This window comes from Macrotis lagotis, chromosome 3 (assembly GCF_037893015.1).
Source record: "Macrotis lagotis isolate mMagLag1 chromosome 3, bilby.v1.9.chrom.fasta, whole genome shotgun sequence".
NCBI classification, from domain to species: domain Eukaryota; kingdom Metazoa; phylum Chordata; class Mammalia; order Peramelemorphia; family Peramelidae; genus Macrotis; species Macrotis lagotis.
The window spans coordinates 144,858,182-144,871,554 of NC_133660.1; the positions used below are offsets into that span (position 1 = coordinate 144,858,182).

The window sequence follows — 13,373 nt, forward strand, 5'->3', positions numbered from 1 at the left end:
TTCCTATATCCAACCCACCTTCCCTTTTTTTTCCCCTTTCCCTTTGCTCCCTTCTTCCTTCCCTTCCTTCTGTTGGTTCCCCTTTCCCTCCCCTCTTCCCCTTTTAAGTGCATAATTTTTTTTATTTAATATTTATTCTCATTTTATACAAATAATGTTTTTTACATTAATAAAATATTCTTGTTTAAGAGTAAATGAAATCCCCCTCCCCCCCCATAAATATAGACTTACTTGAGTGATAAAGTAAAGGGGAGAGAAAAAAATTAAAATTAAAAAAATAATACTAATAATTGTAGGTATGGCCAGGTGTCGCAATAGATGGAGTACCGGCCCTGGAGCCACGAGCACCTGAGCCCACATCTGGCCCCGTACACCCAACAATCACCCAGCCGTGTGACATGCAAGCCACCCGAACCCCACTACCCTGCAAAAACCAAAAAAAGAAAAAGAAAAAAAAATACCCAAAATAAAATAAAATGGTAATAATAGTAGGGGTGGCTGGGTGGTGGACAGAGCATTGGCCCTTGAGCCAGGAGCACCTGGGTTCAAATCCAGCCTCAGACACCCAACGATCACCCTGCTATGTGGCCCCAGGCAGGCCACCCAGCCCCATCTGCCCTGCACCCCCCCAAATAATAATAATAATAAAAAAATATGTTTGTCTTTGTTCCAACACCAACAACTCTGTTGCGGGTGTATCATATTCTTTATGATAAGTCCATCACAAAAGTTACTTCCATATTTTTCCAACATTGCCATTGCTGATTGCAACTCCCTCCTTTCGTATTTCTCCACTACCATATACTATATCTCTCTCTCTCTCCTTTCACTCTGACTCTGCTGTAGGGTAGCTGAGTGGCACAGCAGACAGATCCCTGGCCCTGTGGCCAAAAGGCCCCGAGCCCCCATACCACCCCTTAGGCCCAGCATCCACCTGGCCCTATGGTCCCAGACAGGCCATCCAATCCCAGCCCCTTGCAAGAAGTAAAAAAGAAAATGTGTTATATCTGACCACTCTCCCGCATGGTCCACCCTTTCCTCCTTCATTCACATCCCCACCCCTTCCCCCTGTCCCCCCACTTCTTACTCCAGATGCTTATACCCCATTGAGTATATATGCTGTTTCCTCTCCTAGCCACCTCTGATGAGAGCGAAGTTTTCCTCATTCCCTCTTGCCTTCCCCCCCTTCCATATCATTGCAATAGCTCATTGTAATAAACAAAAATCTTATTATATGAAATATTTTGGCCTATTCCCCCTCTCCTTTTTCTTTCTCGCATTACATGTCCCTTTCTTCTATTGACTCCATTTTTACACCATATTTTATCTTCAAATTCAACTTTCTCCTGTGCTTCAACTATAAAGGTTCCCTCCACCTGCTCTATTAACTGAGAGGGTTCATATGAGTATTATTAGTGTCATTTTTCCATGCAGGAATACATGCAGTTCATCATCATAAAGTCCCTCATATTTTCCCCTTCTCTTGCACTCTCTATGCTTCACCTGAATTCTGTATTTGAAGATCAAATCTTCTGTTCAGCTCTGGCCATTCCAACAGGAACATTTGAAATTCCCCTGGTTCATTGAAAGTCCATCTTTTTCCCTGGAAGAGGACATTCAGCCTTGCTGGGTAGTTCATTCTTGGCTGCATTCTAAGCTCTTTTGCCTTCTGGTATATTATATTCCAAGCCCTATGAGATTTTAATGTAGTTGTTGCTAAGTCCTGTGTGATCCTGACTGCAGCTCCACAATATTTGAATTGTGTCCTTCTGGCTGCATGTAATATTTTCTCTTTGACTTGGGAGTTCTGGAACTTGGCTATAATATTCCTAGGGGTTGGTTTTTTGGGATCTCTTTCTCCAGGGGATCAGTGGATTCTCTCCATTTCTATTTTGCCCTCTGCTTCTAGGATAACAGGGCAATTATCCTGTAGTAATTCTTTGAAAATGATGTCAAGGCTCTTTTCCTGATCATGACTTTCAGGTATTCCAATAATTTTAAAATTATCTTTCCTAAATCTGTTTTCCATATCAGTTGTTTTTTTCAATGAGATGTTTCACATTTTCTTCTAATTTTTCATTTTTTTTTTGTTTTTGAAGTAATGAGTCCTGATTTCTCATAAATTCATCAATCTCCCTGAGTTCAATTCTTTGTCTATAGGATTTGTTCTCCTCAGAGAGCTTTCTTATCTCTTTTTCCATGTGGCCAATTTTGCTTTTTAAAGCATTCTTCTCCTCAACTTTTTGAACTGTTTTATCCATTTGACCTAAGCTGGTTTTTAGCATGCTATTTTCTTCAGCATTTTTTTGGATTTCCTTGACTAGGCTGCTGACTTCATTTTCATGTTTTTCCTGCATCTCTCTCCTTTCTTTTCCCAGTTTTTCTTCTACCTCCTTCATTTGATTTTCAAAGTCTTTTTTGAGCTCTGTCACAGCCTGAGCCCAGTTTCTGTCTTTCTTGGAGTCTTTAGATGCAGGAGCTTGTGCTTCCTCATCTTCAGACTGAGTATTTTGATCCTTCTTGGGCTCATTTGCACAATATTTCTCAATGGTATTCCTCTTTTTTCTCTGCTTGCTCATTTTCCCCTCCTGAGCCTGGTTTTGGGGTGCTTCCTGAGCTTTTGGGACACTCCCACAAGGGTCTCAGTGTGTAAGGCTCTGTCCTTCCTCCTGGTCTGTGAATAACCATATGTGCCCCCCTCTGCCACAGGGCTGAGGTGGGGGGGGCCCCTTGCTCTTCTATGGGGGGGCCTAGACTGCGATCAGGATCTGAATGTGGTCAGAGCCCCAGAGTCCTGTTCCAGGGGCAGAGGACAGAGCTGGGCAGTCTCTCTCTTTACTTCCCTCCCTAGGTTCAAGGGGCTCATGCCCTGGGGGCTCCTGCTTACTTGCTCAGCCTGCTTGGGTTCCTGGAACTGGGCTTTGCTGGCCACTCTGCTCTCTGTGTACCCTGAGGGCTGGACTTCATGTGCTCGCTCTGGTGGAGGTACCCCGCCTGTTGCCTCAATTTGTGCCCAGTGCTCCCCGGGGTGTAGCTAAGGAAACTCCCTCACTGCTGTGAGCTGCAGCTCCCAGAGCCCTGGGGCTGCCTCCGGGAGGATGAAGTTCTTTGGCTCTGGCGGCCACCCCTCTGGCGGGCCGCCCCTCCGACCCTGGGGAGCAGAGCCTTTCTGCTCTTTTCCAGGTTGCCTTGAGTAGGAGAACTGCCTCACTGGGTCCTTCTGTGGGTTCTGTCTCTCGAAAGTTTAGTTAGAGACCTTAGCTGATGAGTTTTATGGGAGAGCGCCTAAGACAAGATTCTTTCTTGTCGCCATCTTGGCTCCGGCCCCCCCTTCCCCTTTTAATACTTGAAAGGTAAGATAAATTTATCTGATGAGAATAAGATTCAGGTAGTTCTCACCTCACAGTGCCTGTCTACTCTCTGCCATCTTGGCTGGAAGCCCCCCTCCCCCAATTATCTTTTTTTAAGGGGTCATTTTCTTTAATAACTTTTTGTGCCTCCTTTACCAAGTTGTTAATTTGTGTGTGTTTGTGTGTGTGTGTATGTGTGTGCATGTGTGTGTATGTGTATTAATTTTTTTTGTATAATATTTTTGCATTGCTCTTATCCCTATTACTCCCAAGTTTTTCTTCTGGTGCTCTTAATTTTTAAAGTCATTCATTTTCTTTCAAAAGAAATTATCTTTTGCTCTTCTGGGAATTCTTTTTGGGCTTCTTTCCAGTTTACATCTTTCTTTGAGGCTTTGCTTGTAGATGTTTTCCATGTTGTTATATTTTGAGTTGTCTTGAATTTTCCTGTCATCATAGTTTTTTTTTTTTTTATGGTTAGGTTCTTTTAGTTTTTTTGCACATTTTTCTTGCCTTTTTAAAAATTTTAAGCTTTGTCAAGTTGGGTTCTGCTCACCTTAGGGGAAAGAGGTCACTGTTTTGAGCTTTTTTACCCTACTATTTACAACTGATTTGGGGGGGGGGGTCTAACTTTTAATTGCTTCCAAGGTGGTATGATCCAGGGATAAGTGTGGTCACTACTTTCCTGCTGCCTTGCAAGTATAAGCATTAGTGCTCTTTTCTCTATCCTAGAATTAGGACCATAACCATTGCACACTTGACCACAGACTCTAGCAATCCCATTTACCATGGGACTGAGATCAGGAACTATGACCCTTACTGTCCCCTTGCTCTAGAATTTTAGCCTGAAATTGGGTAATGGGCAGTTTTATTGCCAAGATGTGGTACCTAATTGTGTACCCTGTGCCTGCACAGAGGTCCCCTATAATTTCCTTCTAACCAGCTGTCCAATTACCTTGCCTCTTCTATGTGATGATAACTCTTGCTGTTGTATTTATAGGTGGCTGGTGGTGATGCCATGCTGTCCTCCTGGCTAGTCCCAACTGCAATGATACAGACCTCTCTTTCTGATCATCTAGGTTGTCTTGGACTGGAAAAAATACCTCACCCTGACCTTTTGTTGGATATGTTGTTCAATAACTTGATTTTTCACATTCCTTTAAAGTCATTTGGAGGGAAATGTTGGGAGAATTTGATTGGAACATACCCTCTACACTGCCATCTTGATGACAGAACCAGAGAATGAGATTCAAAACAGAATATACCCTTTTTTATTTTTTTCCATCTTTTAAAGGATTAAATCATGGTCAAAGCAAATTTCAGGAAGTTAGTAGCTTCTCTGAGTTTGGCAGAGATGTAGTAGATATCCGGATAATTGGATTGGAAAGTAGAGAGAGAGAGATTTAATTAGGGAGGCCCATTATGCTATTGCAGATTTCCATTGAACAATTACTGAATGAAGTAACTGGTAGTGAAAGCTTAGAGATTATGAGTGATTAAGTTTGGGATGTGTAGATAGAGGAGTGAAGGAAAAAAAAAAGAAGATATAAAGCAGATATATGGTTAGGAAGTGGAATATAATTGAAGATCTAGGAAAGAAGAGTGATAAGGAGTGATCTAACAGCTAGGAATCAGACCAAGAAAGATCAGCATAATGAAAACCTATAAAGGGTAGAATATACAGGAGGAGAGGGTATACCAGTGTTAAATGCTTTAGAGAAGGTTAAAAGGATGAGAACTAAGAACAGACTATCAGATTTAGCAATTAAAAGAGATCACTGGTAACCTTGAGAATTAAATTTAGGACTAGGAATTTAGATATCTTAAGTATTGTGTTCAATTCTAGACATCCCTTTTTGAAAAGAAAATAGATGAGCTAAAGGAGTCCAGTATAGTGAAAGTATCAGGGTTATTTCATATGAGTATTGATTAAAAAACTTGGAGTTTTTAGCCTGAAGAAAATATTTAGGTGGAAGGTTAGAAATGATCTTGAGGGTTTGTAATGATAAAGAAGGATTAGACTTTTTGTGCTTTGTCCTTGAAGGCAAAATTAGAAATGGAAGTAGGAAGACATTTTAGATTCCTCTAAGAAAAATAAAAACTTCCTCACAATTAGATCTAAGAATTTTATAGGTTTCTTCAGGGGGAAGGGGATTTACCCCTACAACTGATGTTAAAATGGAAATTAAATATCACCTGAATACTTGCATCATTAGTGATGTAATGATGCAAGTATTCAGGTGATATTTAATTTCTATTTTAACATCAGTTGTAGAAAAAATATAACCCAACTACAAGGAAATATTAATTCTGCCTGTGCCAATGACTTAAATAAATGACTTTGAGGAAATAAAGGTTTAGATTTTCCCACCTTTAAAATGGCATGATGATGCCTTCTCTCTCTACTTTATGGGCTTCTTGTGGGGTAAAAAATGAAATAATATGAATGAAAATCAATAAACTATTAGTTTAAACATGTATGTGCATTTTGCTTTGTTAATGAAATATGAGTAACGTTTTTATCAACTACAGAAACTTTGATTAACCTATCTTAAGAAACAGCAATGATGGTAGTTGGTAATGTCTTTATTTGTGCTTACCTTTAAGAACATTAATTACCCTGACCAGTGTTATTTTACTATTAAATTCAATCAACATTTTGAAGTTCTTTTTTTATTATGAACTTGATAAATATTTCCATATAAAAATTTTAAAAGAGAATTATGTGTAAAATTAAAAGATTAAAAAAATACAACATAAACAGCATACTAATTTCAAAGCTGTCAGCTTCTGACTCTCCTCTCCTCAACAAATATTTCTTTGGGAGTTACTCTGTCTTAGGTACTGGGGGAGGGGAATACAAAAACAAGATTAAAACAGTCTCTCTCCTCAAGAAGCTTCTGTTTTGAGGAGAAAATTATACCATGTACATAGTTAAGTAAATATCAAGGAATTTCAAGAGCAAGAGATTTCCTAGCTGAGGTAAGAGAGAACAGAAAATGCCTAGTGAGGGAAATGGCACCTGAACTATACTTTGGGGAAAACTTGGGCTTCTTCAAATCAGATGAGGTGTGATTATATTCCAGACATTGAGTGCATGGAAACTTTTTGTATAAGATCCTGATAGCAAGTATTTTCCCCTTGGTATGTGGAAAGAATAATAGAAACTAGCTTTTGTGCAGTGCTTTAAGGTTTGCATAGCATTTTATGGGTGTTGGATTATTTGATTCTTTTGTCAACCCTTAAAGGTAGATAATTTGATTAACCTACTTTTGCTGATGAGGAAATTGAATCTGAGGGCATCTAAGTGATTTAACTAGGGCCACATGACTGGTTAATGACTAATGGAATATTCAGACTCAGGTCTTCCTAATTCTAGATCCAGTTACTTATCCATTATACAACTTAGATTCTTAGTTTGAGAAGGGAAGTAACATGAATTATGTTTCAAAAGGATTGAACCTTTTAAATGCTAAGCTACGAGATTTCTATTTTATCCTAGAGATAATAACAAGGCACAAAAGATTTTTCATTTGGGAAATAGCTTTGGTAGATCTGTATCCAGTTTGTTAGGAATGTCCAGTCTGTCACAGTCATAAATGTTCAGCTCTGTGTGGGATAGATTAGAGAGGAAATACAGCAAAACTGAGACCTCTTATTCTGTTATTCCAGTAGTCTAGACTAGAGATGATGAGAATTCACTCTAGAAAATAACTTTCTATGAACAGAAAGAGAAAGGGAAAGATCGGTAGAAGGCATGATATTGAGTTAAATTTATGAGACTTGCTAAACTTAATACTTTGGATAAAAGACATTGTATATCTCCCTTCCAAAATTTAACTGAATAGTTAAGCTTGATGGTCCTGTTAAGCATAATTTTCTTAGGCTAAAAATGAAATAGCAGAATTATTTTAAAAATAAAGTTTTATTCCCCAGGATCTTACTACAAATGCCAACCCCAATACAAAATTTGGGGGGGGGGATTTTATACAGAAAGGACAGAAAAATCATAAAACCAATGAGATTTCATATAGATGGCATAGTTTTACAGTATGATCCTCTCATATGTTATAATATTGCTTCATATTCCTATTGATAAGAACTGGAGACTGGAGAAGAAATATTTACAAATAGCCTCTCCTCTTCCAAAATGTCTCTAATCTTGTAGTTTGTTGATCAATGTAAAGGAATTTATTGGTGCTATTACTGAGCTTTCAAGGTAGTATTGATACAGGCCAAGTCAACGTTTTAGCTGTAGGAGACAGGCCTTTCCTAGCAGATTACATATTTACACACTGAGACAATATGTCTGGAATATAATCACACCTCATAGTCAAACCAGTCTTGGTGTTTGTAAGTGTTCTGGCTTAGATGAGCAAATGCAGTGCTGTACCCCAGATCTCTGAAAGCTGCCCACTCCTTTTCTGCTCTGCTGTTGCCTACTGTATGTTGGCTCAGTTTTCCCTCCAAGTTAGCAACAAACTTAACATTCAGAGAGAGAGAGACTCTAATCTCTTGACATTAATTCTTCTAATATTCATTTTGCCTTGGGGTCCCTACTCTGGTTGAATTGTGAATATCTAAATTAGGATAAGTCTGTGATCAGTCCAGCACTCTGCAGCACACATTGCTTTTGTCACTCTCACATCCTGTCTGTCTCTTCTTACAGTCCCATAAATTTATTCCAACTCCATTCCTCCCAAGGACTCCCTCCTCCCACATGTGGTAATCTGAGCCTACTCTTAACATTAAAGTCACCCAGAATTATAAGCTTGTTTTCTTTTGGTTCATTGATGATAAGGGTCTCCAGGTCTTCATAAAATTTTTCTTTAATTTCATCAGTGTTTCTCATGGTGGGAGCATAGGCACTGATGATTCACTGATGATGCTTCACAGCATTCCCTTTCACTGTGGCCACTCCAGAAAAATGTGTAACCAGCTCTTACTTCATTAAGAGTTTACTTCATCTTACTTCTGGTCTTTATTTGCCAGCCTCATTTGATTCAAGGCTGCTATTTGGATACCTTACCTTCTGAGTTCTCTCATAACAAATTAAAATTTTCAGAAGTGGAGTGATTGGGAAGGGCATACAGTATAATTCTGAAGAAAACTAGATTCTAAAAGACCAAGGTGGGAGTGCATTCCATTGATGGATAGCCAGTACAAAGGCAGAGATCAGATAAATGAGGTGGGAATGTCTTGTGTGATGTACAAACAATAAATGTAAATAACAATTATTCCTATTTTGGTCAGAAATCCTGCAGCCTTCCCCTCACAGACTGATTTTTTTTTTTTTTTTGATGTAAAAGAGTCTATTCTTTGCTTCATTACTTTCTTATCTTAATCACTTTCTTCTTCCCAGTTAAATTTTTTTTTGAACCAAGTAAGGTGGACATTCTTGGCCTCTACCCATTGCTTTATTACCTAGCCTTCATCACTAAATGGGCATTGCCTCAGTCAAACTAAGACCTGAGGGATGCTGAAATATATCAATCAGGTAAAAGAAACAAAGACTGGGACTAAATAAAGTATAGGTTGTGTTTGAGGCAACTGGTTTGGTTTGAGTGGCATTTGCAATATACATTTGAGAAAGGTGGGGGATAAGACTGGAGAGTTGTCATTTAGTTTAGGAGGAATTAAATGCCAGGTCAACTAGTTGTTGGTTTTTTTTTTTTTGGAGGCAAGGGGGATTGTTGGAAGAGTTTTGAGCAGCAGAGTATCATAATTAAGAATCTCAAATATGGAGCCAAACATAGTATTTTGATTAAGAACTTTTGACTAAGATGTAAAGAAGTTTTTCCTATTAGTGTTTCTTTTAGAAGCATATATTTGTCTTTTTTCTTTTTTTAAAGAAAGATTTTATTTGAGTTTTACAATTTTCCCCCATCTTGCTTCCCTCCCCCTCCCCCTCCCCTAAAGCAGTCTGTTAGTCTTCTTTAAAATTTTTTTCTTTTTCCTTTTTTTTAGGTTTTTTTTTGCAAGGCAAATGGGGTTAAGTGGCTTGCCCAAGGCCACACAGCTAGGTAATTATTAAGTGTCTGAGACCAGATTTGAACCCAGGTACTCCTGACTCCAGGGCCAGTGCTTTATCCACTACGCCACTACGCCACCCCAATCTGTTAGTCTTTATATTGTTTCCGTGGTATACATTGATCTAAGTTAAAGGCACATATTTTTCAACTGAAAGACAATTACCTTTAACTAAGGAGCTTGCTAGGTTAGCACATATTTTCTGTGATTCTCCTTTTTTAGTCATTTGAGGTATTTAAGATAATGACCAGTTTGAATTGAGATAATGAACACTATTTTCCTGAGGTTTCTACTTTATTCTTTTTAAGAACTTTTCTTTAAACTTTAGTATTTTTGTAACATATTTAAGAGCTTTTTAATCAGTGTATCAGAGCTCTTGTGATCATTGAATGAGAACTGAAAGAGAAGCCATCAAGTCTAACCCCTCATTTTAGAGTGGGGAAAACTGAAGCCTATTAATTTGTGAATAACCTAAAACTTTGCAGCTCTTATTAATATATTCATATGAGATATAACTGTAAAATTTGTATTTTATATACATATAAAAATTTTACTTAAAATTTATATTTTTATTTTTTGAATATTATTTTTTCCAATTTCATGCAAAGATAATTTTGAACATTTCATATTTTTGTAAGCTTTTGAAGTTTACATTTTTCTACCTTCATTCCCATCCCTTTCCCCACTCCCCATGACACTGATAGATCTGAAATGGATTATGCATGTATAATGTTTATTAACTTATTTCCATATTAGTCATGTTGAGAAAGAGGAATCAGAGCTAAGGAAAAAAATCTATGAGAAAGAAAAGAAAAAATATAAAACAAATTTTTACAAGTGAAAATAATAATGTTTGGTCTTGGATTTAGACTCCAAGGTTTTTTCTTTGAATGTGGATGACATTTTCCATCCTTTAGATCGTTCTAGATTATGGAATTGCTGAGAGTATCTGAGTCCATCATAGTTGATCAAAATTGCTATCAATTTAATTTTATATTTTAAAAATCTATTCTTAATACGAGATGAAATGGAAATAGATTTAAAACATTCTGGTGAAAATAGTCACCAAAGGAAAAAGTAAGATCAGTTAGCTAGCAGTAATCTGTGGACTATAATTTAGAGTTAGTAATAAAGGCACAAATATTTTCAACTTTGTCTGAAGTCAAATTATAATTTTCCCCCCCAGTGAATTTATTTTTAAATTAATAAAAATAACATGTAGAAATATTTTCAAAACATTTTAATTTAATTAATTTAGTCAAATATTTATTTTAATAGCCCAGAAGCATTATTAATAGGAACAAAAAAATTATCCTATCATGCCTACTGTTTATCTCATTTTGGGTAGGAATGTGATAGGATCTCCCCTTTTGGGGAGATGAGCAGATATAAGGAAATTTATTGATTTTCTTTTTTTTTCTATATCTCTTCCACTGCCTAATGGAAACTTCTCTTATAAGTATGTGACTTTTGATATATTTTTCTCATTTTTTTGCCAATATTTCATCTAGCTATCCCTTTTCTCATTTAGAATCACAGACTGTTAGAGGCAGAAAAGCCCTTACCACTGCCTTCATTTTACAAATGAGGAAAGTGTGAAAGACTCTGAGAGGTAAAGTGACGTCTTCAAAGCCACCCAGAAAATTAATGGTAGAAGCTGCATTAGAATCTGGATCATTATTACCTGCACCATCTAAGTTCAACACCTTATTATCTCACCTGGATTATTTTAATAACCTAATTGACTTCTTTGCCTTTAATCTTTTCTCCTTTCTAGGACCTAGGTGCCAAAATAGTCTCTTATTCTTTCACACTCTGGTTCAAAAATCCTCATCTCTGTTGGATTTAGAACAAAATGCACAAACCCTGTAGATTGGAATTTAAGATCCTCCAGAATCTCACCCCAATCTACTCTTTTTTTTTTGCTTTAGGTTTTTTGGTAAGGCAAATGGGGTTAAATGGCTTGCCCAAGGCCACACAGCTAGGTAATTATTAAGTGTCTGAGACCGGATTTGAACCCAGGTACTCCTGACTCCAGGGCTGGTGCTTTATCCACTGAGCCACCTAGCCGCCCCTCCAATCCACTCTTCTGCCCTCTTTTGTTCTTTCCTTGTGCAGCAGTCATCATTCTTGCTATAGCTCAAACTGATTCCTGATGTTATCCTTCCTTTGCCTATCTCCTGCATTCATGCCCAGTAATCCTCACTCCTGGAGGTCAACTCTTCCACATCTCTTACTGCTGAAATCCTCTTTTTTCCTATAAGCTTAGCTCAGATGCCATCTTCTCTCTAAAGACTTCCCTAATTTTTTGGTCAGTTCTGTTAATGCTGAAAATGATTTTCCTTTTCAGTTTCTTACAGCACTTTGTCTTGAGGCTCTTTTGCTCTTATCATAGTCTACCTTAGTGATATTAAAAACTCAAATAAGAACTGGAGCCAAAAATCTGAACATGAGAATCCCTGAAGTTTCATTTTGACATAGTTTTAAAATGTAATATTATCTGTGTTTTATCGTCTATTTACTTATTTATTTTGTTAACTTTTCCCCAATAACATTTTTGATCTGGTTCAGTCTGCAAAGCCTGTTTGACACTTGTTTTACCTCATATAATATTTACCTTATGTAATATAATTTTACCTCATATAATATTCTTTCACATGTCTTTATAATCTCATTAGTTTATAAGAATCTTGAGGACAAAAGACTTGCTTTCTTCTTTGTTTTCCTGAATTTTTAGTAGCACTTTGCATAGTGTGGACACTTATTAAATGTATGTTGAATGAATATTGGTAATAATTGGTCCCATTCTAAGAATATTTCCCAGACAAAAGAAGTTTTAATCACAAAACATTAGGGAATAATTGTATGAAATATTTTATTGCCTATTTGTACCTTTATTGCTAACTTGATTATGTGGTCAGATCCATGGCTCTAAATTATCCACAGATGGCTACTGACTAATTGTTCTAATGTTTTTCATTGACTATTTTCATCAGAATTTTTTAAATCTATTTCCATTTCATCTCTTATTAGGAATAGACTTATAAAATAATGTTGTGAAATAGCTTTAACAGAGTGTAAATTTTTCTTAGAATTCTGATATCTTCCATGAAAAAGTACATTAATAGTTTCAGACCTCCCCATAATTAGCTACCTCATCTTGAATTATAATCCTATCTTTCAGAGTAGCTTCAACTGGATTCCACATCCACCCTTCAACTCAGCTTGATTAAAATTTAAATGCCCAAGAATATTTGGAATGAGGGCTTTCTGAAAAATATCTTCCTTAGTTTAAGTCTGACCTAATGATCTTCTGACTCGAAAAGACCTGGTTAGTGGCACCAGAAACTTGAAGGTAGCTTTTAACTATTAACATCTTGAAGCAAGTATAAAAAGACTGAGATTGAAGTGTATTAAAAGCAGGGAAAATAGTTTGTAGAATGTACACTTTTTTCCCAAAGGGAGATTTAGTTGACTTGTGTGATTTGAAGTATGATGGGTTTTGTTTATTTTTCAATATTTTATGGTTTCTTTTAATTGTTTTAACTGGATCAGTGTTTTCATTGATATAGGAAATTACAGGTGAGGAAATTCCCTCTATCAATGCCTATCAGTAGTTGCTCTGAGAACTTACTGGGTTAGAGAGATGTCTGGTGAATAATTTGAACCCATGGTTTCCTTAGGGTGAAACCAGTTTTCTCTCAATTGCTTTACTGTAATTTAAGATAAATTGATCATTTATTTTAAGGCACAGAGGAAATCAGAAGTGCTTCATAACATGCTTTATTTTATGACTTCATTCTTAATTCTTTTTTTAAAATTGATTAAATAAATTACTTACTAATTTTCGCTTTGTTCCAGATCAGAGACTAAATGCAGTACTTAGGCGATATCAAATGGAAAATCCTTCCAAATATTCTTCTGAACAGGTATGTGAATTGAGTATTTAACAATAACACCAGAAAGTTGGTTGCCAGATAATGGTTTTTTAACCAC

At 36.8% G+C, this 13,373-nt stretch overlaps 1 protein-coding gene across 3 annotated transcripts in view; it reads left to right on the forward strand.

Annotated features, from left to right (window-relative positions):
- Positions 1-13,373, forward strand: part of SCLT1 (sodium channel and clathrin linker 1) — a 287,110-nt gene that overhangs the window by 24,197 nt on the left and 249,540 nt on the right. For 2 of the 3 annotated variants that reach the window (XM_074229305.1, XM_074229306.1), the window contains exon 2: positions 13,239-13,306. In XM_074229305.1, the coding sequence (XP_074085406.1) occupies positions 13,239-13,306 (68 nt within the window). Of the gene's footprint in view, positions 1-13,238; positions 13,307-13,373 lie in introns of those variants that run through there. The other variant, XM_074229307.1, reaches the window with a different exon arrangement.